This window comes from Rattus norvegicus, chromosome 19 (assembly GCF_036323735.1).
Source record: "Rattus norvegicus strain BN/NHsdMcwi chromosome 19, GRCr8, whole genome shotgun sequence".
Classification (NCBI taxonomy): Eukaryota; Metazoa; Chordata; class Mammalia; order Rodentia; family Muridae; genus Rattus; species Rattus norvegicus.
The window spans coordinates 5,765,602-5,792,998 of record NC_086037.1 but is presented as its reverse complement, the minus strand read 5'-3'; the positions used below and the strand labels follow the sequence as shown (position 1 = coordinate 5,792,998).

General features: G+C 37.4%; 1 protein-coding gene across 9 annotated transcripts in view; it reads right to left on the bottom strand.

The window, feature by feature from the left end:
- Cdh8 (cadherin 8) overlaps nt 1–27,397 on the bottom strand; it is a 407,399-nt gene that overhangs the window by 108,952 nt on the left and 271,050 nt on the right. For 8 of the 9 annotated variants that reach the window (XM_017601380.3, XM_017601378.3, XM_017601377.3 and 5 more), the window contains one exon: nt 25,459–25,595. In XM_017601380.3, coding sequence (XP_017456869.1) covers nt 25,459–25,595 — 137 coding nt within the window. Of the gene's footprint in view, nt 1–21,094; nt 21,721–25,458; nt 25,596–27,397 lie in introns of those variants that run through there. The other variant, XM_063278322.1, reaches the window with a different exon arrangement.

Sequence of the window (27,397 nt, the reverse complement as noted above, 5' to 3'; positions counted from 1 at the left end):
TCTGTCTTACATGAATGAGTAATGGGAGTCATCTACCCTTTATGCAGGTCCTGTTAGTGGACAGTAAATGGATACGGAATGAGAGGACCATGATTATAAGATCAGATTACAGAGTTTAACAAATCGAAGGATTCCTATTGTTTTAGACCAGTAAGTACGGAGTTCATTTTTTAATCAGTATCAGATATTAATATTTAATTTTCATGCCATAACTTGTAAAGTGAATCTTTTAAATATTAAGTAGGATTTCTAATTAGTTTTAGTAGGCAGTGTTGATCACTTGTCTTATTAGTTATTGGCACTGTAGGTATAGTTTCATGTGTAAGGAAGACTATGAAATAGCTAGTAAAACTCTTGAAGTTTTAAAATTGAGGAAAAAAATATTTGAAATGTGATTTCTTAAAATATTAGTAAAAAACATTAACATTATTTTATTCACATGATTGGTCTTTGGGAAGCAGAGAAACAAAGAAAACATGAAAATGTGTTTTTTTAATTTTTTTGTGTTTTCAAGAAAAAATAATTTTCAAGTACATAATTTAACACAAAGCTCTTTTAAAGTATGGGAAAAACTCAGACATTTTTATAACACTTATTTTATATAATGTTTCTTAAAGCACACATCAGATACATGTAATGTATCTGTAAGTTTATAATTTTTTTCTCCATCTTTATTAAATTTGGTATTTATTTACATTACAATTGTTATTCCCTTTTCCAGTTCCAGGCCAACATCCTCCTACCCCTCCCCTTCTATGTGGATGTTCCCCTCCCCATCCTTCCACCATTACTGCCCTCCCCCCCATCAATCCCGTTCACTGGGGGTTCAGTCTTGGCAGGACCAAGGGCTTCCCCTTCCACTGGTGCCCTTACTAGGCTATTCAGAAGGAATCAGAGAAAGGGCTGAAAGAGCCTGAAGGGGCTTAAGACCCCATATGAACAGCAATGCCAACCAACCAGGGCTTTCAGAGACTAAGCCACTACCCAAAGACTATACAGGGGCTGACTCTGGGCTCCAACTGCATAGGTAGCAATGAAGTTTATAATTTCTAGTTAAATTCTTTCTTTTAGAAGAAACGTAAAATATCTTTCTGATTTGACTCAGCTTATTTTTGACCAAAGATAATATGAATGCAACAAAAGAAAGAATTGCCAAAATAAGTGTTCCAAGTAAATATATATACAAATAAATTAATTAATAATTTTTCTCTCCCAAAGTATGCACTCTGTCCATACTTGTGCATGAACAAGTTATCATTTGACTCAGGATTAAGTTGAAAATTTCCAAGATACATATAGAGTTTAGTTCTAATACTCTTTTTAAAGGTCTTTATATTAAAACATAATTTCCACACTTATACATTTAATTTTTGGACACTGGAAGGAAGGATCCATGTATATGACTACCTTACCTATAAATATTTTCTGAAGCTAGGGGCTCTTTTTAGTCTGGGTAATATTTGAACAAATATTAGAATCATATGAGGGCTTATTAAATAGTAAATCTCCTATTTTAATGTCTATGAATACAGTGTTGCAGTCAAGGATTTAGTAAGTCGTAAAATTTTTAACATGAATGCTACATTCTCCTGCTGTGTAGTACTCCTAAAATGATAACATTGTAAAGATTGGGAACCTATTATTGGTTCTAAGTATTATGAAAAAAAGCATTAGGAAGAATGCAGACTATGGGACTTTGTTGGTAGCCCTGTGTCTAAGTCATGGTAATTTGTACATATAATTATGCATATGATAAAATTGAAAAGCACTAAGCATACACATGAACACATGTATCATATGTGAGAAAAATGGAAATAATTGAATGAGGCCAGTTTCATGAATCATAGGAGTGCCTTGATTATAGTGTCTTACTATAAAAGTCAAAATATTAGAACTGGAATTATCTATTTGAAAAGCCCAAAGAAATTCTCTAGTATTTCTTCCAGTGGCAAACAAGTACATAATTATCTATACTCAATATCTCATTTTTAAAATGTTTTACTTATATTATTCCTTTGAATCTTTGAAACCAATATGTTTTAGATGAAAGAAGAATAATATCAGGTCAGTGTTTGCAATGAATGGTTCAATTACAGGATGAGCATCTCTTAAAAACAACATAAATATGTAAAATTTCAGTCTCTAATTTAGATGTTACAAAGGCAGAAACTCACAGGGAAGGACCAGTAACTGTACTTTACTGACTAAAGTACAAGTTAACTAAAACACTCGATGAGTAACAGTGGCTTCAAAGGCGTTTTGTGATTACTACGAAATGTATATATAGTATCAAATATGTTTTAAAAATGAATAGATCTTTTTCCTACAGTCAGTCTGCTGATTGGTAACATTAATATCACTAGAAGCTGATTAGATATGCAGAATCTGCACCCCAGATTTAGGGAATAAAAATCTGCGTTTTAACAAGATCCCCTGATAATTCTCGGGTACATTAAGCTTGAGATACTGTGTCTTGAGGTATTTGGCAGTCAAAATGTTATGTATCCCCTCACAGTGCAGCATCCTTGCAGTGAGAATAAGATCATTTGGGTACCCACATTTTATAGGAGCAGTGGTATTAAGCGAGGTGTATTACACATCTCATAAGTGCCACAGTTCCATTGTGACCTTAAACAGGGCATAAAAACACAAAATCTCTGTTTCAGGGATCGGTCCCATGTCTATGGTCATCAGCACTGTGCAACACTGCCCATTCTTTCTTTATCTATTGGGCCAGGTCCTACAGGCTAATTCCGGTTTCCAACCATTTGCAGCAGGGAATGCCATGAACTGCAGGCTCTCTCGCCAGGGTCAGAGCAGATAACATTATTCATCTAGACAGCTCTGATGGCATTTCTGTCCAAACAATAACCTAAAAGCAGGAGGCTCACATCTACCACCTCCGGATTTTTGGCTTCAGAAAGGAAGAGTATTTGTATGTGCTCCTCTGCAAGGCACCCCATTGATCTTTCCATGTAAATCACAAAACAGAGCTCTGAGTCTGCAGAGTACATATTAGCTGCAAGACGACACTGTGGGGACCTAGAGCTGGAGAGGACATCTCTGATTGTCTCTGGCTTGATTTTGTGCATATTTTCTCCCACATTTCCATTCTGTGCAAGTGTTCAGACTGCTGTGAGACTGCACAACTGACAAAATGAAATAAAGATCATTTATCATTTTTAGGTTAAAGATTTAACTTAAAGGAAATAGAAAAATTCACAAGGAGTTGATAGCTTGAAGGTTTCTTAGGGAAAAGTATGTTCTTATAAACTTTTTTTTTTTTTTTGTGAAATGAGTAAAGGGGAATGAATGCAAAGAGTTTCAAAGAGGTGTAAAAAATGGGAATGCTTTTGGTATCTTCCTCAGCTCTTCACGTATTAGATTATAAATGAATAAATGTATACCATGACAGTAAAACATGACAAACATCAATATATATATTGATGATATCAATGTAACAGTTGTGAAGATCAGTTTTCTTTCAGCCACACCATATTGACATTATTATATACTTTCCGCAGAGAAAGAAACTAGAACTCAGGAATTTCAAATGAACTTCTCATAGCCCAACAGCAGGAAGGTTGCATAATCAAAACATTAACAAAGAGTTATGTGTCTAGTTGGGTGGTGGTGGTGGAGCGTGCCTTTAATCCCGGGACTTGGGAGGCAGAGCCATGTGGATCTCTGAATTTGAGGTTAGCCTGATCTATAGAGTGAGTCCCAAGATAACGAAGGCTACACAGAAAAACTTTGTCTCAAAAACAAAGAAAACAAAACAAAAATAAAAACAAAAACGCATAAACAAAAGGAGAATTCTTGTCTAAAGTCCACTCCTTAGTAAAGAATTGAAGAGATTTTTAAAAGGAGAGGAGAAGGGGTTGGGGACTTAGCCCAGAGGTAGAGCACTTGCCTAGCAAGCGCAAGGCCCTGGGTTCGGTCCCCAGCTCTGGAAAAAAAAAGAAAAGAAAAGAAAAAGAAAAGGAGAAGAAGCCAGAGGGGCTCACTGAGAAATGAGTGGAATTGAACATCAAACCAAAGACAGACTCTCACTGTGCTTCCTGTTTCTTCTTTCTCCCACAGATGTTTTTCAAATGTGTGCAGTTCATCTTCAGGAAAATAAGGCCAGTTACAACCAGCTTTGTGAACTTTTAACCATTCAGATCACTAGGTAAATAGCTTACATAGTATTCATGTCTGCAGATATGTTAGAATAATGATACTTTACTTTTCACTTAGTGTCAGTACTGCTGTCTTCCTGAATTTTTGTGTCCCCTACTCTATTGTGTTGTGTTATTAAAGATAAATATAGAAGTTATAGATATATTTAGTGAGCATCTAAAAGCAAGAAGCATGATGCAGCCAAATAAATTAAGTAGTCATCAGTTCTTCAACATTTCTATTAGTATGTGCAAATGATATCCCACTTCTTCTGGAGATATAACATGTTTTGAAGTATGGATATAAGTATATTCCATCACAGTAAAGATTTCAATCATAATAACTATAATATGTTGAGCATTGATGTTCTAATAATTTGGAAGCAACATTGTAATCATAGACATCTAAAGGGTTGGCCAAGCATCTTACTACTGTTTCAGGAAAATGATTTCTTTTGTCTTTTCATCTTATTTTCCTAGACTTGACAAATGGGTCTAATTATATCTGTCCTTTACATACCTAAGAGGTGCTTCAAGATTTAATAAAATATTTGTATAGAGCAATAAATTGGATACATTAAGATACCATCTCTAGTATCTTCTTGAATTTTGCAAATAAAATTTCCTACAGAACTTTTCTAACCTTTATGAATTAAATAGACATGGGAATACAGCAGTAATGCATGTTAAAATATTTTTTGTCACTTCAATCAAGTGCTTAAATCAAATGCCACTATAAAATATATCTTGGGAATTAACTTCTTTGGAAAAAGAATGAACATATCAGAGGATTGAAAGATTGAAAGACAACATTAGAATACCACAAACTGATACTTCTGCTTGCCTTCTTGTTGCTGACTGAGATTACTGTCATTAGAGCTATATTTCCAAAGAGTTAGTAAGTGAACAATTAAGTTTATTTTTCCTGAAACTCACCAAATTAACAGAAATATCCATTCAATATTTCCCATAACTGTTTTTGGCTGCCTACGGATAAAATGATAGTTGGTTTAACTTCCCATGTTTGCTTTAATATATTTTAGCATTATATAATTAAAGATGCACCTAATAATATTCTCAGATTGAGGTTAGAGAAATAATGTACTTAAGCTTTATATACAATAGAAGTATCTTTATTATGTTAAAATATGCAATATCAACAAAAATTTGTATCATATTTAAATTAGTATAACCAAATACTGGTACTAATTTTTAAAAAGAAATTTCACTCTTTTTAAAAACTCAAATACATATGCATATGCAATAACAATGTAAAAGGAGGCTAATAATTTGAAGGAGTGTGGGAAGAAGTATATAGGATGGTGTGGAGGAAAGAAAGGCAAGAGAGAAATGTTATTATAACACTCCTGGGCATATACCCAAAAGATGCCCCAACATATAACAAGGACACATGTTCTATTACGTTCATAGCAGCCTTATTTATAATAGCCAGAAGTTGGAAAGAACCCAGATGCCCCTCAACAGAGGAATGGATACAGAAAATGTGGTACATCTACACAACGGAGTACTACTCAGCTATCAAAAACAATGACTTCATGAAATTCATAGGTAAATGGATGGGTCTAGAAAATATCATCCCGAGTGAGGTAACCCAATCACAAAAGAACACACTGAGTATGCACTCACTGATAAGTAGATATTAGTCGAAAAGCTTGGAATACCCAAGATACAATTAGAGGCCACCTGAAGTGCAAGAAGAAGAAAGACCTAAGTGTGGATGCTTCAGTCCTTCTAAGAAGGGGAAACAAAATACTCACTGGAGGAAATAGCAGTGACAAAGTGTGGAGCAGAGACTGAAGGAAAGACCACCCAGAGACTTCCACACATGGGGGTCCACCCCACATGCAGACACCAAACCCAGTCACTATTGAGGATGCCAAGAAGTGCATGCTAACAGGAGGCTGATATAGCTGTCTCCTGAGAGGCTCTGACAGAGCCTGACAAATACAGAGGCAAATGCTCGGATCCAACTATTGGACTGAAAACTGAGTTCCTAGTGGATTGGTAGAGAAAGAACTGAGGTAACTGAGGTGGTTTTGAACTCCATAGGAGGAACAATATCAACCATCCAGATACCCCAGAGCTCCCAGGGACTAAACCACCAACCAAAGATTATACATGGAGCAACCCATGGCTCCAGCTGCATATGTAGCAGAGAATGGCCTTGCCGGGCATCAATGGGAGGAGAGGTCCTTGGTGCTGTGAAGGCTTGATGCCCTAGTATAGTTCAATGCCAGGGCAGGGAGGAGGGAGGGAGTGGGTGGGGAGTACCCTCATGGAGGCAAGGGGTGGGGTGATGGGATAGGGAGTTTTCAGAGGGAAAACCAGGAAGGGGGATAATATTTGAAATGTAGATAAAGAAAATATCTAATAAAAATGAAAAAAATCAACAAAAGGGAAAATTAAAAAAAATAATCTGAGGATGATTTTTCTAGAAAAATGGGAAATGGTTTCTCCAAATGGAAACATTTTGACTCAAATGAGAGAACAAAATGTGCTCTGTGACAGGTATCCATAAGATGTTTAAATACATATAGTTTATTGGTAATGACAAGGCAATCTTTGTGAACATTTAAAGATCACAAAATATGATCTTTAAACTTGATGCAATTAGGTGGGTTCCTGAATATATTATATATTATCTAGAAATTGGTGTTAACACAATTTACCTATTTAAAGGTCTCATTTCAATATTGCATAGAAAACATTATACAAAATCCGAGTTTGGACTTTCGCAAATTATGTCTGGCATGCTGAGGAGATCTGTGTTACAGAGACTCTACCATCTTTCAAGACAACTTTAGTCCTTAGAGGAGCAAAGCACGATGCTCTCTGGGGGTCTGCTGATGTGCTACAGGAAAATCCGCAGTTGGAGTAAAGGATGCGTGCTGCACTGCACAGAGGCATCCTGTTTCTCGGGACAGTAGAGACACACACGATGTAAATTCTTCAGTCAGGTTGATGTTTACCAGTAGATTTCTGTATGTTATCTGTCTGTGTGATGCCAGCCTTACTGTTTCAAACTTGGTGTGATTGGTTCGTGACCAACAGACAACTCTATAATCACCAATGCCATGTGTGTCCCTAGAAGTGATCCACAGAACATCTAGCTTTGTCAACATATCTCACTCACGAAAAGAACAGTTGGGAATTCCTGAGCAACCTTTGCATCGCAAAATGCCTTTGTAGGTGAATAACCTTGAAGACAACTTGAGCTCTCAGATATTTGGTTTGCCTAAAACACCAATGCTAACCTCCAGAGTGACCTAATTCAAACACTTACTTTGTGGGCTCCACATTATAAAGAGTAGTCAGTTTATGAACTTTAAAACCATCCAACTGGGGCCAAATTTATCCTTTTCTACAAAACATATTTCTGCTATATCTTAATTCCTTTTTCCCATCTTTATTAAATTGGGTATTTCTTATTTACATTCTTCTTAAATGTCATTCACTTTGCTAAATTCACTAGGATTTGCCTGTTTGTCCCAGGATAGTAAGAATGGCCACTTTCTTTTCACATTTTAAAAAGAAGTGTAGCTTCAACATTACCATGTATTAGTTAGACACTCTGAGGGTAAAAGCATAACAATTAACCAAATTTGCTAGTATTTTGTGAAACATAAAATATTTGACAATAGCATTTGTACTATGTCATACTGGTAAGGCAGCAAGAAGATTTACTGTCAAAGCCTAGTAGTGTCAAGAATTACGAATGCAGTCTTTCAGGGAGAAGAGGAAACAATAGCTTTCTAAATATTATCATTCTTATGGTATTGATAATATGCCCATGGCATTGAGCATGATCACAACTTAAAATGCTTTTATCTCAAGCACTGATCAAAGAATACTTAAGAAATGACCGAAGGGTAAGCATTGTTAACCATTCTTATTAACTTCAATTTTCAAAACCTGATTTTAAATTTGTGAAAGTAAAAAGTGAATTAAACATGGAATAGAAGGGATATGGGATTGTTGGGTATCTTAGGTAAGCAATGGCCTTATTCAGGGATTATCTGCCTGGACAAGAAGCATAGTTGCATCCAGGTTAAGCACTCAAAGTTCAGTCCTTAGAAAGCATCTCTCTTTCTGGGAGCACATTGCTGGGTTGTTTTCAACTCTATAAAATCTACACGCATACCACTCCATGTACTTCTCAAAGAGTTCTAATACCCAAATACAAGTGTTCTGAGCTAAAATTTTATACACGGAAACAGCAAAAATAGACTCAGTGGTTTGTACTGTTATATTTGTGCTTATATACTCACATATGTCATGACAATAATGAAAAAGAGGCTACTTGAGAGTATGGGAGTAGTTGTAGGGGATTGGATGGAGAGAACAAGGGAAGTGCTATAGGAAAGAAAGGGAATGGAGAAGTGATTTCATGATGCCATAATATTTTAATAAAAATGTACATTTAAAGAGGATTCAGAAACAGTAGGCTAGTCTCTATCTGGGCTGGGAAAAATTTTGGCCTGTATGAATGCCACCAATTTTTGTACCAACATAGAAAGTTACATTAAAATGTCAATGTTTCTTTTTTGAGTTTCCTAACATTCACTGTGGTGTTGGTAGCCAGATATTACTGAAATATATTATATAATTATTTTAATTACTCTTCCTTGCTAACAAGTATCTGACAAGAACTTGAAGGAGGGTGGACTCATTTAGGCTCATGTTTGCAGGATGTCCAGCCCATGTTACTGAACTTGGACAGAACATAATTCCAGCAGGACTCTTTGGAGGAACAGGCCATCTACATTAAAGGGGACAAGAACCAGTGAGAAGGGAAGAGATCTAGAACCCTGTAAAAATTCAGAGATGTGAATCTGATGGTTCATACCTCTTACTGTTTTTAGAACTCCCTAAAAAGGTTCACCTGCTGAAACTTGATCTTTCACCATGCCTGGCTCTAGCTGTTTTCAATGAAGGCTGATATTCAACAATTCATTCCCTAACATGACTTTTCGTTGTTGTTGTTGTTGTTGTTGTTGTTGTTGTTGTCATTGTTGATTTTTTGAGACACCGTTCCTATGTGTAGCCCTGACTCTGTAGACCAGGCTGCCTTTGATCACAGAGATCGGCCAGCTCCTGCCTCCTGAGCATTTCTGTTTCTTCTCAAGTTTACTAATGCTTTGATGAGCTTAGTTTGGGGTTCTTCAGATCAAGAGACAAATGTCTTAAGTGTTGTTACTGCCAACAGACAGTTCAGGGAAGGAACTGTACTGGATTTTAGGCAGTACAGTGGTTTTAACACTTACCTATAATTCACTTGGACCATCAATGGCCTAAATAAAACTGTAGAGACAATATGACCACATAATTCTTTTCACATTACGTTTACATCTGAAGACAACTCAGAGCACAGTGGGTCACTCAAACTACCCAGATCCACCCTGGAGGTCAGCCCAATGACGAGAGAGCATACCACTTCCCACATATGCCTGGAGATATTAACCAGCAACAAACTCTTTGGGGAAAAACATTTAGGATTTAGGCTTTTAATTGATAGAATAGGTGAAAAAGATGATTTGTAGTAGTTCTTGAAAATGGTTATTGGTAAAATCCTTAGTAAGTGCAATAAAATTAATTAAATGAAGGAAAAAAAAACCCTAATACTGTAGAGGAGCTTTAATATCCAAACCCTGTCGGTACTCTATGTTCAAAATCATATTAAGGACACACACATATCTATCAGTATAAAACACATTTTAAAAGTGACACTTTTTAAAACAATGTGGAAATATGCCTCATAACAATATTGAAAACTATTTACCTCAAAGGAATTTAGTTAATAAATGCCTTTCCAAGGCAGCAGTTCTCAAAAATTTGTTTTTGCGGACTCCTTTAGCCACATAAAGTAATTGAAGGATATTAAAACATTTATTCACGAGTGATTTTCTTACTGTGGTATGCATCTTAATTTTTATTACAATAGTAATTAAAATGATTGTATTTCAAAAATGTCAAGAATATACAAATACATGCATTATTAGCCATTCAGCAATTTCACCAACCGGAAACATATATCTGGGAACTAATGAGATTCCTAACTTTTGTCACTAACAGGATAGTATAAAGGGCAAAACATGTCTTCATGTTTTAGATTGAAGGTCAATGAACATTTTTAGGGCTCTAAAATTCCCCTATATTCTAGTATACCATTGTTGTCCCAGAGAATAATGAACTTTCATAGTTCAAATATTTTTCCTTAAGTTTTAAACACAATTTTTGAATACTATTAGACTCAACCCATAATAATTTAGAACTATCATATTATTGAAATTACTAATAATGAACAAAACTAAATACAAATGAGCATTTTTGCCCAACAAAAAAATAATGTCAGATTTTAATAGACATATCATAACTCAAAACTTCCCACCCCTAATCCTGTGGTCAGCATCATCCTGACAGGCTACAATAGTAGATATGCTATCAACAATCTGTAAACAAATCTTAGTAAATCTTCACCCAAAGAGATAATAAAGAAAATCTTGAGGAAGAATTCTAGTAGTCCTTTATTTTTAAGTTTTCCAAAAATTTATTGTTTTCTTGAAACATCAAATTTAATCAATGTCCAAATATATACTGTCAATTGTTTCCTTTAAAATAACAAGGTCAAAACTAGAAAAGTTGGTTCCAAAATAAAGAGAAATAGTAATCTTTTTTTTTAAGTTCTGAAATTGTTTTTAATTCAGATTACATTGTTAAGTCTCTACATTTATTAGTGACAATGTCAAATTCAACTCTGGTCACCTCAGGACAGATTGTAGATAAGTTTCAAATTGTTAAAAGATTTTACTTGCTTTATAATAACCCTTCCAGTTTCCATGTAAGTAAAATCATCTCACCTCATACAAGACTTACTAAAATAAAGTATATGGAGGTTGTAACTTGGTTACTTTTTTGATTTCTAGTAGCTCACCAACCAGTTGAAAGCAGTTTATTGGCAGGCATGGTTGCTGATGCCCCGTGTATCCTTGCCCTGTCCCTGTGCTTCTGCAGAGCACTCTGTCTCACTTCTCTTCCCATACATGACTCCGTGGACGACTACTACTGAATGTAGATCTGTAATACAGTTCAGTACTTATGTTGTGTTGGGGACAGATGAGTAAGCATCTTATTTTCTGTGTTGGGTGCTTGCTACTTTGTGTAACTTATTTATGGGAAGGCAGTTTGATCATGTCTGTCTTCCAACTTCCCCTCCCTCCCGAGCTCTCTCCTCCTCCCATTTTCTTTGCCTCTTCTGTCTTTAACATTTTTCTTTTTTTTCTTTTTTTTCCATCTTTATTAACTTGAGTATTTCTTATTTACATTTTGATTGTTATTCCCCTTCCAGGTTTCCTGGCCAACATCCCTCTAGCCCCTCCCCCCTCCCCTTCTATATGGGCTTCCCTTCCCCATCCTCCCCCCCCATTACCACCCTCCCCCCCAACAATCCCGTTCACTGGGGGTTCAGTCTTGGCAGGACCCAGGGCTTCCCCTTCCACTGGTGCTCTTACTAGGATATTCATTGCTACCTATGAGGTCAGAGTCCAGGGTCAGTCCATGTATAGTCTTTAGGTAGTGGCTTAGTCCCTGGAAGCTCTGGTTGCTTGGCATTGTTGTACATATGGGGTCTCGAGCCCCTTCAAGCTCTTTTAGTCCTTTCTAAGATTCCTTCAATGGGGGTCCCTTTCTCAGTTCAGTGGTTTGCTGCTGGCATTCGCCTATGTATTTGCTGTATTCTGGCTGGGTCTCTCAGGAGTGGTCTACATCCGACTCCTGTCGGCCTGCACTTCTTTGCTTCATCCATCTTGTCTAATTGGGTGGCTGTATATGTATGGGCCACATGTGCGGCAGGCTCTGAATGGGTGTTCCTTCTGCCTCTGTTCTAAACTTCGCCTCCCTAGTCCCTCCCAACGGTATTCTTGTTCCCCTTTTAAAGAAGGAGTGAAGCGTTCGCATTTTGGTCATCCTTCTTGAGTTTCGTGTGTTCTGTGCATCTAGAGTAATTCAAGCATTAAATAGTAATCTTAAGAACAAAGCCCAACTTCTCAAATATGGATTTAAAAGCACTACAAAATTTTAAATCTTAATTTTCCCATTGTAAATGACATGATTTTAAGATATTTACCCTTAAAATATCCCCAAAGTGTTCATAGCAGAGTGACAGCAAGTCAGGTTCTCAGGGAAGACTACACTGATTTAAAACTATGGAATTTTATATGTGCTCTTACATGTTTTATCTTCTTCCTAAGTAATCCACAAGCATCATGATTCTTATGCTTTCCCCCTATACACAGAATATCAAACATAAGTCCTAAAAGTATGTTTACATTAAATACTAACTTTCAACATTTCAAGTCATTATTTATTTTATATTCTTTGTAGAGATGTTATACAAATGCATATACCTACATATATTATATTGATTACTACAATTGATACATATTAGGGCTTGCTAATAGCCTGTTTGGTATCCGTGATTTTCTTAGAATTGATTTTAAAGGTATGAAAATATTAACGACCTGTTCTGACCTGTTATAACCAGGGATAGACCTTGTGTATATCTGTGCTGATTTACCCCAGCTACTCTGCAGGTGTCAAACAAACAAATTGTGACTAGAATTTTCTGAATTAAAATTTTTTAACCATTTAGGATTTCCTATATGCACAGTAAAGATAAAACTCAATCCCACAGATACAATACACTCAAATTTATTTAATTTCCATAAATTTAATAATGCAGCCATGAGGGTTAAATGAAATCGTTTTGATAATCGTATACTAGGAACAGAATTTTGTGATACGATAATTTCTACTTCTGTCATCAGATTAACCTTCAAAAAAGTTTCATACTTGGGCCATATTTCAAATTTCGTCACTACTCATAAATGTAATCAGAAGGTCTTCATGAAAATAACTATGTGTGGAACTGTAAAAGTTAGTATGGTTCCCGGTTGATTTAAGGCTAGAAGCCCCGGAGACCCTGAAGGGATAGTAGGAGCTTTGGCTGTTTTTGGGTACCAGGCCCCAGTCACTAGCTGCAGTCCTCCATAGACTTGTGGCATCAGTCACATAAGGGCAATGACCCAAGCCCCTACATATATAGATGAGGAAAAGGACAAGCCCTGTAGTGATGTAGGCTCAAGACAGATCTCCATTTTAATGAGGTATCTAAAGGCCTGGAGGGCTTAGCCAATAAGCTTCCCAGACATTCCTCCCTGCAAAAGGTATTTAATCTCAGACCCAACCTGAGAAATGGGGTATGGTTTTACACATCTACATTCCACCATGAAAATTAATGACCTTAAAAGCATGGATTGACTCTTTTCACTGGGATCCACCCTGGGGAGCCATGGAGAAGGCCTTTGCCTATAGAGCCATCATACAGTCTCCAGTAGAAGGGCTCCCTACACCTCGTGCCAAGATTGCCACCAGGTCTGCAGCCTTCAAGCCAAAAAGCCAGAGCTCCTCCATGATACTCTTTTCCCCCAGCCTAGGCCAGATCCAGCCCACAGGTCCCTACTCTATTCTCAGCTCTTCCAGAGGCACCTGGATGTCCAAGAGACTGAGAACCAGACAGCTCAAGGGACCCAGAAGAAGCTCTGGCTATCCTGTGCCATAGACTCCACTTTCCCACTTTCAGAGCAGTGTCCCAGGGCTTCCCTGGGGTCCAGCACCAGCCCAGCGATGATTTGGGGTGAGCATGGTCAACTTCCAGCATCTTGCCTCTCTAAGCAGCCAAGCCCTATGGTGAAGCAGATGCGGGACCTACCACCCTACAACTGTGTTTAAAGCTGCCATATATACAAAAATTATATCAAGATGAACAAGCCACTCGTTTTCGTTACAAGCAAAAGGGGAACGTTTTGGAATCCCTTCTGTCGTTCAGGGTCTATGGTGGTCTTGTTTTACTTCTCTTCATGCTGCGCGGCCTGACTTGACTATGTACCATGACTATATACCATGAATAAAGCACTTATTAGAACGAACTTATCACTTCCTTACATTTGCTGTGTCTTATCTCCAGCTGCATAACACAACATATTGCATGTGTCTTATCTCCAGCTGCATAACATAATTGTAGCCCAATGTTGTTTCTTTTTCTCTACAGAAGCTTCACGGAGACAAGAACGAGGCTTTCAACAACCCGTGTCCCTGGTTAGAATAACTCATATGTTAAACAGATATTCTATATTTATCTGGTACACTTAGTAATGGCCTATTCGACCTTAAAGCTGTTTATGATAGATGCCATTACAGACAAAAGCACTCATTCACAGGACAGAGTTCACAAGAAGATAATGATATCAGCACTTCATATTTTCTCTAAGGTCTTATATTCTTATGCTAGGGGTCATTTATAGGATATGGAGCAGCTCTTTAAGGTCCATGTCTAACCATTCACTTCTAATAAACATCTAGATATTTTCAAGTTTATTTTAGGTATCAGTTACCCTGCTAAGTCACCCTCACATCAGTGTCTGTCTTAGATGGCTTTTTTTGTATTTTTTTTTGAATAAACAAACTCGGGTTTCTATGGTATTCAGCAGAGTTCATCTTTGTTTCTTTGTAACTGCGACATAATTATATTGGAAATGTGAAAAACAATTCAGCAGGAAATCAAGTGTTGGCTCAGTGTGGGTATTTTTACATTCCGAGATACTGAAATCTAAACAGGCAGAGAGAGACTTAGATACTGTGCCTAACACACAACCGAATGACAAATCTTATTTAAACACCATCAATAAAAGAAAATTTTTCCAAGCGCATATTTTTTCCATGGTGCATTAGTTGTTTATGTGTTGGCTCAACAAAGCAGTTAAATAAAGCCAGGAAAAAGTGGTTTTTATAAAACACGTTTCATCCCTTAAACATGGTGTGAATGGAGCTCACCATAAAAGCACACTCAGAGATTACTCAGCACTCCACTGTTTGAAAACAACGTCTATTTTTTTTCTTTATTAAATTGAGTATTTCTTATTTACATTTCGATTGTTATTCCCTTTCCCAGTTTCCAGGCCAACATCTCCCTAACCCCTCCCCCTCCCCTTTTATATTGGTGTTCCCCTCCCCATCCTCCCCCCATTATCAAAACTAGTTTATACAATGTGACCTGAATATGTGATATGTGCATTATAATATAATATAGATATAAATTCCCTATATATTCTAAGTGAAATTCAGCTTCCTATTGAACATGACAATTTAATTTTCACTGATTACCACATTAGTCAGGCCATGGTAACTGCTTGTATAGAGCAAAGAAACTTCTAGTAGAAGCTCCCTTGGAATTCATATTTTTTGATTGTGGTGTCCCAGCCATTCTTTTCCACAATTTTAATCCAGTTTTATTTTCTGCCTAACTCTCTTGCCCATTACCTTGCATTCAAGGGGATGTGGTGCGAACTGCACTGTCATTCCTAGATTACCCTAGTGGGGAGCTGAAACACTTAGACATCGATATTAGCCCCCAATTCAGACTTTAATAATTTTGGAATTAAGGAAACAGGGATTTCTAAAATTCCACATTCCAGTGCAGAAGATTTCAACAGGTGTGAACAATAAATTTCTCATGCTCATGTGGGTCACGACCATGCCATCAAAACCCATTCAGGTCCTTCAGTGGGAACAAAGTCTAAAGCTGCCCTCTGTCCTTCAAAATCTCTAAGGAAGAATTTCTTGAAAACGGTGTGGATCCTAAAATTTGGAAATAATGGGAAAATCTTTGCATAATCAAAGTTGCTGACCTTTGCTTATGAAGATTTGGAAAACTAAGACTGGAGTGAGCGGAAAGGAAAAGAAAATCATGTTTTTACAGAAACCCACTCGAAATTTTATCTGCATGAGCCAAGTGATATTCATTAATCTTCAGAAGCAGATATATAATATCATTCAGAAATTGGTATTAAGACCCAGACAGACTTAGGATCAAATCCACAGTCATCAATCAATCTGTAAGATTGTGTTTTATCTTTGCTTTATTGGGAGGAAGAAAGGGTGGCGTTGACTCACAGCCATGTGAGAGTTAATCATATTAGCAGGCACAGATAAGATTAGAGCACTGCATAGCACAGAGCAAGCAGGACACTCTCACTTACGTCTCTGTGTCCCAGGCAATAGGACTTACAGTCTCCACAAGTGTCTACTGCTCCTCAAGCATTACTTTCAAACTGAAGTAGATTTGGTTTATTCAAATTTCACCTCTAATCGGGCTTTTCTTTGATTTTGAGTAAAGATTAGCATTTGCTTCTCATAGTGAGACCAACAGCCTTAGTCCAAAAAGGGAACTTACTTGAAATCAGCGTTAAGTGATTCTGAATGCTGGCTCACAGAAGTTGCCCACCCCATTCTCTGTGTTCTGACCTGTTCATGAGCTCTCCTGCTCTAGAATGAATTCTCAGATCCTGAGTACTTATTTTCTTTGTTAGTGTGTTAGTATGTTTGTTCCTGTCTCACAATCAGAAGTGGCAAGAATTGCATTCAAATTTATTTTATAGCCATGTCTACTTCTTCCTGATTTTCTCACTTTCAGGGGACACTTAATCTTGCCCTCTTGCTTCAAAGTAGAGTTTAACTTGAACACACAGTCAAGGAGCATAGGATACTGAAATGACACGAACCCTGTCTGCTCCTGGTATTTGGCTATTTATGAAAATATAGAAAATTACTACACCCGTAAGAAGAAATCCCACGTGTTGGCAAGGCTAACTGGATTTTGGCTATTTTACACCTTAAAGTACACTTCACCAGTCCTTGCTGTTTATCACAATTTTGATGCAGCTTTTTCTCCAAAATCACTGCAACTCAAAAGTCCCAGTAGCTTCTCATTTCCTAGCTGATGTATGTGTCTGGGTGCAGACACTTGGCAGCTATAAGCTGAGCATGTGTGGCCCTTCCTTGTAGCAAACAACAGTCTTTGTACTTGGGTTACAGTTGAGGATAGTTTTGTCCTAAGAGAGATTCCAAGCTCCTAGATATAATACAAATAAATGTGGCTGCAGATTGACTGGCATATAGTAACCACGAGTGAGCATAGTTTCCATGTCTATCATCTTTATCACCGTCTACTTGGCCTGCTCTGAAGTGCAGGTGGCTGGGGGACATTCAGAGGGAACAGTGGCTGTATTTTTAGCCTGACTCCCAGAGATTTGGATTAAGGATTCCTGTAATCAGAAAACACGCTGCACTTTCTTTATTTGGGCTTTGCTGTTCTGTAGCTTGCTGCCTCTTGCTCAATACAGATCAGATTAAATGATGAGCGGACTTGTTGGGTAATGAATTATGGGATGGCATTGTTTGAGGCTTGCCTCAGGGCTCCTGAAGGGAAGAGAAATAAATCTCACTAGATCAGCATGCCAGGCCCCTTCAGGAAGGTGACAGGAGACCTTGGGGTCCTCTCCACTAACACCTTTCTTGTTGCCTCTTACTCCCAAGATTGGTTGATCCGCCATGAGAAACCACTGCATGGACAATCAATGCCCCACAATTTTCATACTAGGAGTGCAGCCTCACACTTGCCCTGCAGACTGTGCCAGTCACTTACAAATACCAATCTACATACCAATAGTACTGTGTGCTTTTCAGCTTGAAATTTACAACTAATCACTGAGGAGAATATATTTAAAATTTAATTCCCATAATCAATTAATAGTGTCTGTCTGAAGTCAGAAGTCACCGGATATTCCCTAATGCTGTTAATTCCTTAGGTTCTCTATTTACTCCTTTACCTAAGTATTTCTTAAGTATTTGCTGGGTCTCAAGGAGAAATCACTGATTTACAAAACACAACGATAATATAATGTTGCCCAAGAATAGGTGATTTAACTATTGATAGTCTTTTTTTTTTTAATTGGATAATTTTACCTGCATTTCAAATGTTATTCCCTTTCCCAGTTTCCCAGACATAAGCCCCCTATCCCATCCCCTTCTCCTTCTTCTATAAGGGTGCTCCCCTCCCAATCCACCCCCTTCTTACCTCCCCCTACGGACATTCCCCTAGACTCGGGTCCAACCTTGGCAGGACCAAGGGCTTCTCCTTCCATCGGTGCCCAGCAAGGAGATACGCTTTAAAAACTTCAGAATTACCAGAGTACACACTAAGACTTTGATAGTGCTTTGGATGACAGAGTAAACAGGAAACTTATAACTCCTGCCTTCCCCTCTCATTCTACCCAAAAACAAAATGTTCCAGATCCTACGGAAGTTCTAGCCTGAAGCCCTGATAGGCAAAGACACACTCCGAAGCCTACACACTTCCTTACTGATAAATCTGAATCTTCTGGTTCGATCAGTCTGTCTCAGCTTAAAAATACTTAAGCACGTGCCCACTTCACTTTATTTATTCACCAATCACGGGTCAATCTGCAATGCCTGAACCAAGGGCATGAGATGAGGGAGGTCACTGAAGAAACGAGTCACACAAAGACCTACACCTATCAGCACAAGCAGGCTTTGATCCCTTCCTAAGTTTTTGCTGCTGTTTTCTTTTTGTTTCGCTGTGAGGAAGGAGAAAAAAATTGGAGCGTAGATAACATAAATTAAGTAAGTAATCTTAAATTCAGAAATAAATCAAACTCTAGGAACTGGATTAGCTATAAAAAAATAGGAAGACTTTATCACTTTCCAAAGTGTACAGGTACACTCCTCACTCAGAGCCATAATACTATCACTTCAAATTCAATTTTCACTATCCAGAACATTGAAAGAATAATTATGATTCCCACTTCCCATATGAGTAAAGTGACAGTAAAAACGAAAAGATATTCTGTCAAGAGTTGGCTAAGACATGTCTTGCCTTCCTAACAATTCTAGAACTTCTCCATGAGTGGTCCAAAATAAATAAATAAATAATAAATAACAACAATAATTGATAATTGATAATAATAATAATAAAAACATTTTTAGCAACCTAGGTTGGACAAAGCACCTTTTGGATGAAGCAATTACTCTAGCAACTGGGCTTTAAGCCAGGAAGAATCATTCCCTTGGTGCGATCAAACAGGGCATTTTCCCTGGGAGATTCAACCATCATTAGTGAAAAGCTTCATTTGCAGCATTGTGTACTGTTCACTGTAGTGGGCCTGAGCAATGCATTATTACCAACTCAAAGAAATTAATTTAACAGGCAATTATATGCTTCTTGCTTTGAAAACTTTCAGGTAACCTCCAGTAGTGTGCTTTCTGTAAAGGATAATTGCCAGCACCCAGGTACAGAGTTCTAGAGTTTCCTTACTTTCCAGCCACACTAACGAGGCTTGCACAGAGCAGTCTTTAAAAACTGGTGTTCGGTGCATGTGCAAGGATCCTGCCTGGACTATTCTAAGCATCTCAATTTCTTCAAAGTCCTCAAATGCTCCGTATCTCTCCTCTAACTGTGTCTGGAACTCACAATGTTCATCTCCAAGCTCTGCCTCAACTCCCAGAGTAGGGCACAATAAAAACTCACAAAGTGGATGAAGAACCACCCCCCCCAAAAAAGAACAAACACAAAACACCATCTTTCTCTGTCCACTCTTTATTACTTACACATGCAAATAAGTCACCATATTTTGGAAATTCGGTGAAGGATGACACATTGGGAAAAATGGCTGGTGGAATCTCTCTGGATCTAATTTAGTGACAGGGAGCTATTGCAAGGGATGCAATATTCTTTCCTTTTTCTTTATTTAATTGCTGTTTTAAACAACTACTCATTTATATTTTTATTCATTTGAGTATTTTCATTTAATTGGGAAACGTCTTGGAATATTGATAGGTTTAAAACAGATATATATCTTCCTTTAAATTTCCACTTCATATTTATTTATATTTCTATTATTTGTCTTACTTCTACTTATTGAAAATAGATTCTTGCCTCAGAGTGTACCTACCATAGGTTCCTGGAGATGGTACTGGAGTGGGAATTCTAGAAGGTTGTGAGTATGCGAATGAGTGATGAAAACCAATCATGGGTCTTCTGCAAGAGCAGCAATTGCTCTTTACTGCCACCCCAGTTTCTTAGTGGTGAGTTATAAGCAATTATGGAAAGTTAGTAGGGCTGGAGGTATTCATTGCAAACCATAAAACCCTTGAAGTATACCACCACACTGTGACTTCTGATCTCTTCTCCAATCTCCAATTTGGAGCTAAAACTCCAGTTTAAAAAAAAAATCTCAAAACTTTGTATTGTCCTTTTTATAAAAGTTCAGATGAGACACCCTGCTTTGACAATCAATATACAATTGTCCTTCCTCACAGTCTTAACTGCTAACAAGTCAGGCACTTTCGGGGGATGAGGCTGACTGTTTATGAAATTTAATATTATTCTTAAATACTTTGCAACTATATAAAGTGCCTTCAAAGTGCCCTTTCATTACTCGTATAACTAACTGGTTTGGAAGAAACATGAATATGCCCAGAGGCATTCGGCTTCACTGTCTTTATGGTACAAGCTACACAACTCTGAAAGTCCTTCTGCCAACCAGCCATCTTAACGATTTCAGTATTAGTTAGGTGACCCTGACCTTAGCAGACCCTGAATACGTCTATTTTCTCCTCCTTCTTGAGTTGACCTTAACTGAGCATGCACAGGAATATCCTTGCTCCTAAGGTACTTTCTTATATGAATAGATACAGGTCCTCCAACCAATATTCTCATGCGTCCTTCACTCCAGAGTAAAGCCGTTTCCTTCATTCACTTCGCAAAGGAGGAGGAAATCAGATCCATCTGATGATTTTGTACTTGTTTTCACACTCAACCTTTGCTATGTACAAAATACTGAACAACTCTGTCATTCCGTCTCTGAGTGCCACCACCTGAGCCCTCTTTATAGCCGTATCTACTTTCAAATGGTGGCTTAAAGATTAGACGCATTGCAGTCTATACAATTCCATCTAACTATTAAATTGATCAACACGTTATGACACAAGTATGTACATACTGTCCTGGTCAACGCCAGCCACGTGGTGTAGTTTCTGGAGATGAGTCGGTAGCTAGCAGAGATCTAGTCCCCAGCCTAATCTCATGATAGCGCATGCGTATCTAACGGCACGCACGTGGGTCTCGCGAGATGTGCCAAGTGATCAGAAAGGCAGGCTCGATCTGTAATCACTGAAACACTTTGGTAACGCACCCAGGGAGCTATCTCAGCCTCATTTAAGTTAATCTGACACAAGAGGATAAAGGCTGACATCTTCATTCACAAAATAGAGAACAGATGGACTTCCCTAAAACCCACTTCTTAGCTGAATTTCATTTGTTAAAATCTTTTTATCTGATGATAAAGCATGCAGACAGGAATTTACAATTGTTCTCTGGGAAAGGAATACTCCCCTATCACTATTAGAACCTTCTCCTGGATAGCTTTAGTATTAATATTACACAAATACAGTACCTTTTAATATTTTTTTCTAAGATGGGGCCTATGGATTTAAAGATAAATACTCCATAATCAAACTGAGTCAACACAATGCTATAACTATGTTCACAGTTATTTTACTTTGTCTGGTGAACTTTTTATCTCTAGTTTACCTTCTGGTTATAATTGAACATTTATAGTTTTGCTATTTATCCCTCCTAACCTAACATTTACTTTAAAGGAGAAATTTAAAAATCTATCTTATATTGTCACTCTTATTAGTGTTAAGAACATGAATGAAGAGCGAAAACAGAAATAAAAAAAATTTTTAAGTGGAGTGACTCCCAGACACTGAACCATCAACCAGGCAACACCAGCTGATATGAGGACCCCAACACTTATACAGCAGAGAACTTCTGGGTCTGTGTTTAGTCAGAGAAGATGCATTTAACCCTCAAGAGAAGGGAGGCTCCAAAGATTGGGGAGGTCTGGTGGGGTGGGGAATTAGAGGGGAAATCCTCATGGAGATGGGGCAGGATGTATGAGAGGTGGAGCAGTCAGAGGGTGGACCTGGACAGGGATAAAATCTGGAGTGTAAAGAAAAGACTCAGTAAAATTATTAATAATAATAAAATTTTTAAAAAGTGATAATAGATTTATTTTGCATTTAAATTTTTTATGTGAATGATTTGTCTTGAAAAAAAAAAGAACCAATTAAAGTAATTGTATTCATCAAGTTAAATGAAATTAAATACAGGGTCTGGGAGATTAGTCAAGGAGTAAACTGTTTACTATATAATCTGGGAGACCTAAATTCAAAATGCCTTGAACTAACATCAGCACTGTGAGAGAGCTGAAGAATAATGGAAGCTCAGTGGCACTCACCACACAGTGCAGCAATAGTCAAGTTGAATGTACACCTATGTGAAACACACCACACACATTCACACACATACAGAGAGAGAGAGAGAGAGAGAGAGAGAGAGACAGAGAGACAGAGAGAGAGACAGAGAGACAGAGAGACAGAGAGACAGAGAGACAGAGAGACAGAGAGACAGAGACAGAGATGGAGAGACAGAGAGAGAGACAGACAGACAGAGACAGAGAGAGACAGAGAGAGAGATAGAGATAGAGACAAACAGACAGAGAGAGAGAGACAGAGAGAGACAGAGACAGAGACAAACAGAGACACAGAAACAGAGAGACTAGAAGACAGGAATAGACAGAGACAGGCAGAGAGCGACAGAGAAAGAGACAGAGACAGAGAGACAGAGAGACAGACAGAATATTACCTCAACATAGTTACACACACTTCAAATTCTCTAAGTTCCCAGTAAAGCTGAGTTCATCTGAAGGAAGAAGTACTCTATGCTTTTCCTTTGTTTGAAACCAATCAGACAAATTCTGTCAGACACAAATCCAGGTCCTTACTAAGAGAATATACTACAAAAATTATTATTTTGTCAATTTTCTTTTGTAGTTTGACTTTCTTGTACATATGAAAAAATGGTAATTCTAATCAGCTATCTCTTTATTACCCAAAAGGCTTTTTTTTCCCATTTTTATTACATAACAGTTTTTACAAACATCTTATGTTCATCAAGAGAATGTCACTGTTGGCATTTATTTTTTTCTAAAATGGAACAGATTGCGTTTCAGGCACTCGTGGTTTTTCTCACCTCTCTAGCTCTCTCAACCCCACCCGGTACACTCATTCACAGGTAGGTGCTTCTGGGGCCGAGGGAGAAAAGTTCTGCAGAGTTTTGGTGGTTTTGTGCCCTGTGGTATGTACACTGAATTCATGGGTGCCGGGAGTGACAGATTCAATGATTACTGGAGTAAGAACCCGGTGAGCATCTTCCCCGATGGGGGTTTGTCACCGTCGTCTTCCTGAAGTTAATACCTCACTGCCCCAGAACATCTGTTTCCTTTTGTCTTTCTCATTTTGAGATTCCTGGAAAATGAACCTTTTGTTTCTAGATTGCTCTGAAATGTTTCTTAAACACCTGTTTGGTGAATTCATTTACTTTTGTTCCTTAGCATGAAGTACATGATTGCTTATAATTGGGACATCCTTGATGAATATTAAAGTGGAGGAATCATTCTCATTAAAAACGGAGCACGGGTTAAGGTTAAACTGAATAGATTACGCTCTTTTAAATGTACTTTTTAAAAGTAACTACTGCTTATATCCTTTCTACAGAACTATTTTTCTTTCCAGCTTTACGTGCTCTTAAACTAATGTAATGAGCTATAGTTTTTCTTCTCTCTTAGAGACTGAAGGTGATAATGGCACTTCAGCACTATAAATTATAAGCTTTTCATGTCTGTACACTTCTGAATGGGCTGAAAGCTTCTAATAAACCCAGACCAGCAAATGATGGGCTTTGTTTTATCATTCCCTTAACATGGCAAAGGAAAAAAAAACTGTAGCCAAACTAAGGCCTTAGGGGAGAAAATAATATCTGAAAGCAGAGAGGGCAATTTCCAAGGCCTGAGTCCATCAGTACTCAGACGTTCTTTCTGCTTAAATATGTTTTCGCCCACACAGAAGCTGATCTTCTGTCTTTAGATTCTCTCGTGTGCATTTGTGATTTGGGAGGGGGTCTTATTATATAGCCCATGTTTCGATGTAGTTCAGGTCTCCCTTCCTCTTTCCACCCAGTGCTAAGGTGATAAATGTGCCCAACTGCATCCAGATACAGCTCTCTCCTCAGAAGTTTCTAATCAGGACATCCTCTTCCCAGCTCAGACATGCATCCGTCTCTAACCGAGGCATCTATTTCTTTCCTCCTGTTTCTCAGGCATGCCCCTTTGTTTTCGCATTTGTCACCAGAGAGCAAGAGTGGCCTTTATAGTGTAGAGCACTAACTTTCCTCTGCACCTTCTCTGTGGTATGCATAAGTAAAAGCCCATGAACCTAATGACCCCCCAATTTATTTTGCTATGGATTAAGAACAGAGGGATTAATATTGTCTTTGTTTTCGTATTCTCTTTTTCACAAGTCTCTAGAATTCAGTATCATCTTGTTTGAAACTGTACAGTGTTGAAGGCTTTATCATGTTTTCCACAAGAACATAAATATGTACTATGAACGTGTATTTTGCATGGAAATAAAATGAAAAGAATGCTTTTTGGTACGATTCGCTCTGTGTGTGTATATATGTGCATGTGCATGTGCATGTGTGTGAATGCATACTTGGGCACTTCCCAATCTAGACATATGTGAAGGCTAGAGAATGACGCTGTGGTGTTTTCCTCAGTCATTTTTCCGTCTTACATTTTGACACGAGATCTCTCACTGAACCTTGATCTAGCTTTTTCAGCTAGACCTGCTGTCAAGCAAACTCTCAGGATCTGTCTATCTCCCCTCACTGCACTGAAGATGCAGATATACTCTGCTACACCTGGCTTTGAACATGATTGCTGGGGACTTAAATCTCCCCTGCTTCATGGGAAGATTTTGTTTTGTTTTTAATAAAAAAGTTAGCGAAAAGTGCAAGCTTGCAAAGATTGTGTCATATGAATTTTTAGCATGTGGCTGCTGTAGTAGCTTCATTAAGTATAAAACACCCTACATTATCAAAGACGGAGGTGTTATTTTAGTAATACTACAAACTGATTCCCTGCAAAAGAGGAGAATTTACACATTATTTTCAGAAAACACCATGTTGAATTTCATTAAAGAAATCGTAATGGTTCTATAATTAAAAACCCCAAACTATTCAGATATGTAAATGTTTCCTTCAAACATATATTAATTACATTTCTTAATTAACTACAGTGTAAATTGCTTTGTGTTGAGATGACTCCTTCAAAGATTTATTGTGAAAAGTGAAATAAATCTCAATGGCAAACTATCTAGGCAGAACAGATCATTTGCCACGTGTTCAATGGGTGCCAAATAAATACATTCACACAAGGAAGAAATCAGCCCGGACACTTACTGATCTCAGTAGCAATGATGGAGATGTTGTGCCACACACTTAGTTCTCTGTCCAGTGGGGTCGCCAGTGTTATCTTCCCATCATCTGCATTGATGTTGAACTGTCTCTCCAAGTCAGTGTGGCGGTCAATGGAAAACCTACAGAACAGAGAGATCTGTAATTTCTTCCAAGTGTCCTGTGACGCTTATCTTCTACAGAAAGCCTTGAGTAATCCCAGGCGACTCATAGTCGTGAAGCCAAATGAATTGGGAAACTCTGTGGCATCGTAATTTGTAAAACAAAATGACTGTATGAGGCACAGGAAACTTAATAATTATTGTCCAAGGAGCAATTAGCCAGATATGCAACATGGAGGTCATAAACCACCATCGGTTTCAATAGGTAGCATCCTCAAAAACTGATGCTGATGAAGAGTTAATTGGACAATCCATCACATTTATTAGACAACTTATGATAATTAGCCATTGCCACGAGATACAATATAAAACAACAAACTCAGGCCAATTCAGGGTGTGCTGCTAAAATGTTATTTATAGCTGTTTGAGGAAATACAGGGGTTTCCTTTTGTTTTTGTTTTTGTTTTTGTTTTTTGTTTTTGCTAAACATAGTATAACTAGATGTTTCTGAAGCTTTATTTTGTCTTGATTTTTTGTTGTTATCATTTTAAGTAATCATTTAGATTTTCAATTATTTCATATTGGTAAAATAACATGTAGTTCTTGATGTTATAGTAAATGTTTTCATAGATATCTGTTTTGATATATGTACTATGCATCGTGATGCAAAAATAGTAGTTTTGAATGGACATGAAAATAGTCCTTCAGTTGAGAAAATTCCTCCAAAGAGACATTAAAGAGAATATTTAGGGCTGGGAGGTAGGTTGGTGTTTTACATAGGGATTAGTAAGGGTAGTATACCACACAATTTTCTATTAAATGGTGTCAACAGCATTATCTTTTTATCATCTGCACTAACAGTATTAAAACAGTAATTAAAGTAGTAGCTAGATATATGTCATACTCTAAATTGTTATTCTTCCATCTTTCAGAGTTTTATCCATTAAATTATGTTATATCTATTTATTAGACTAGATTCAATGACTAGAAAACAGGAAATATCATTGTTGTATCCCCTGTCAAATATGCAAGTGTTTAGAATAAGTTACATTATGTTATCAACATTTATTTAAAGATTAAATTCCCTGATAAAACAATTAGTGAAATTATGATTTTGACTTAGAAATGATTCATAATAAATAAAGTTAAGATAGTGGTTGCTGGTCATCTCATAGAGATTTAAATTGTCCATCTCAACTCAACAGGAAAATGAAAGAATTCGCAAAGGACTCTACAACATGGTGTTGAAATGACACAATAAAATGTTGAGCATAAAGTTTTTAATTATAAAATCTTTGAATTCTTAGTAATTGGAGATGAGACCAAAGGAAATTTTCTTTTAAAACAATGGCTGAGTAAACTACAGACATTCCAATGTTAGCTATAACATTCCTGGAAAGATAACTGCTTTGTCCCACAGACTGTATGCACTCTGACACTTATAAAAGCTCAGAAATGTCTGCAGGCTATATTATCATTTCTCAACACATTCCTTTTAAGTAAAAGTGTCTGGTATTCCAGGGTTCTTGTAATTTTATTTTTGTACTGCTTATATTTCACATATTAATGCAACAAGGTTCTCAAAAGCCATAATTAGTAAGAATTAACAAAATCAGTAATGCACAGTGACCCTTTTTTCCACAGCATGCTTCATGACTGTTTAGTGATTATGTCATGAAGTCACTAGAACGTCTAGACTAAACTGGTTAGAATGGTCCTAAGATATTTGCAACAAAGCTCCTTGTTTTTTCCTTTAGTCAACGTTGAGTGACAAAGACAAGAAATTTGCTAAGAATATATCTGTTCTGAGTTTTCTGTGTATG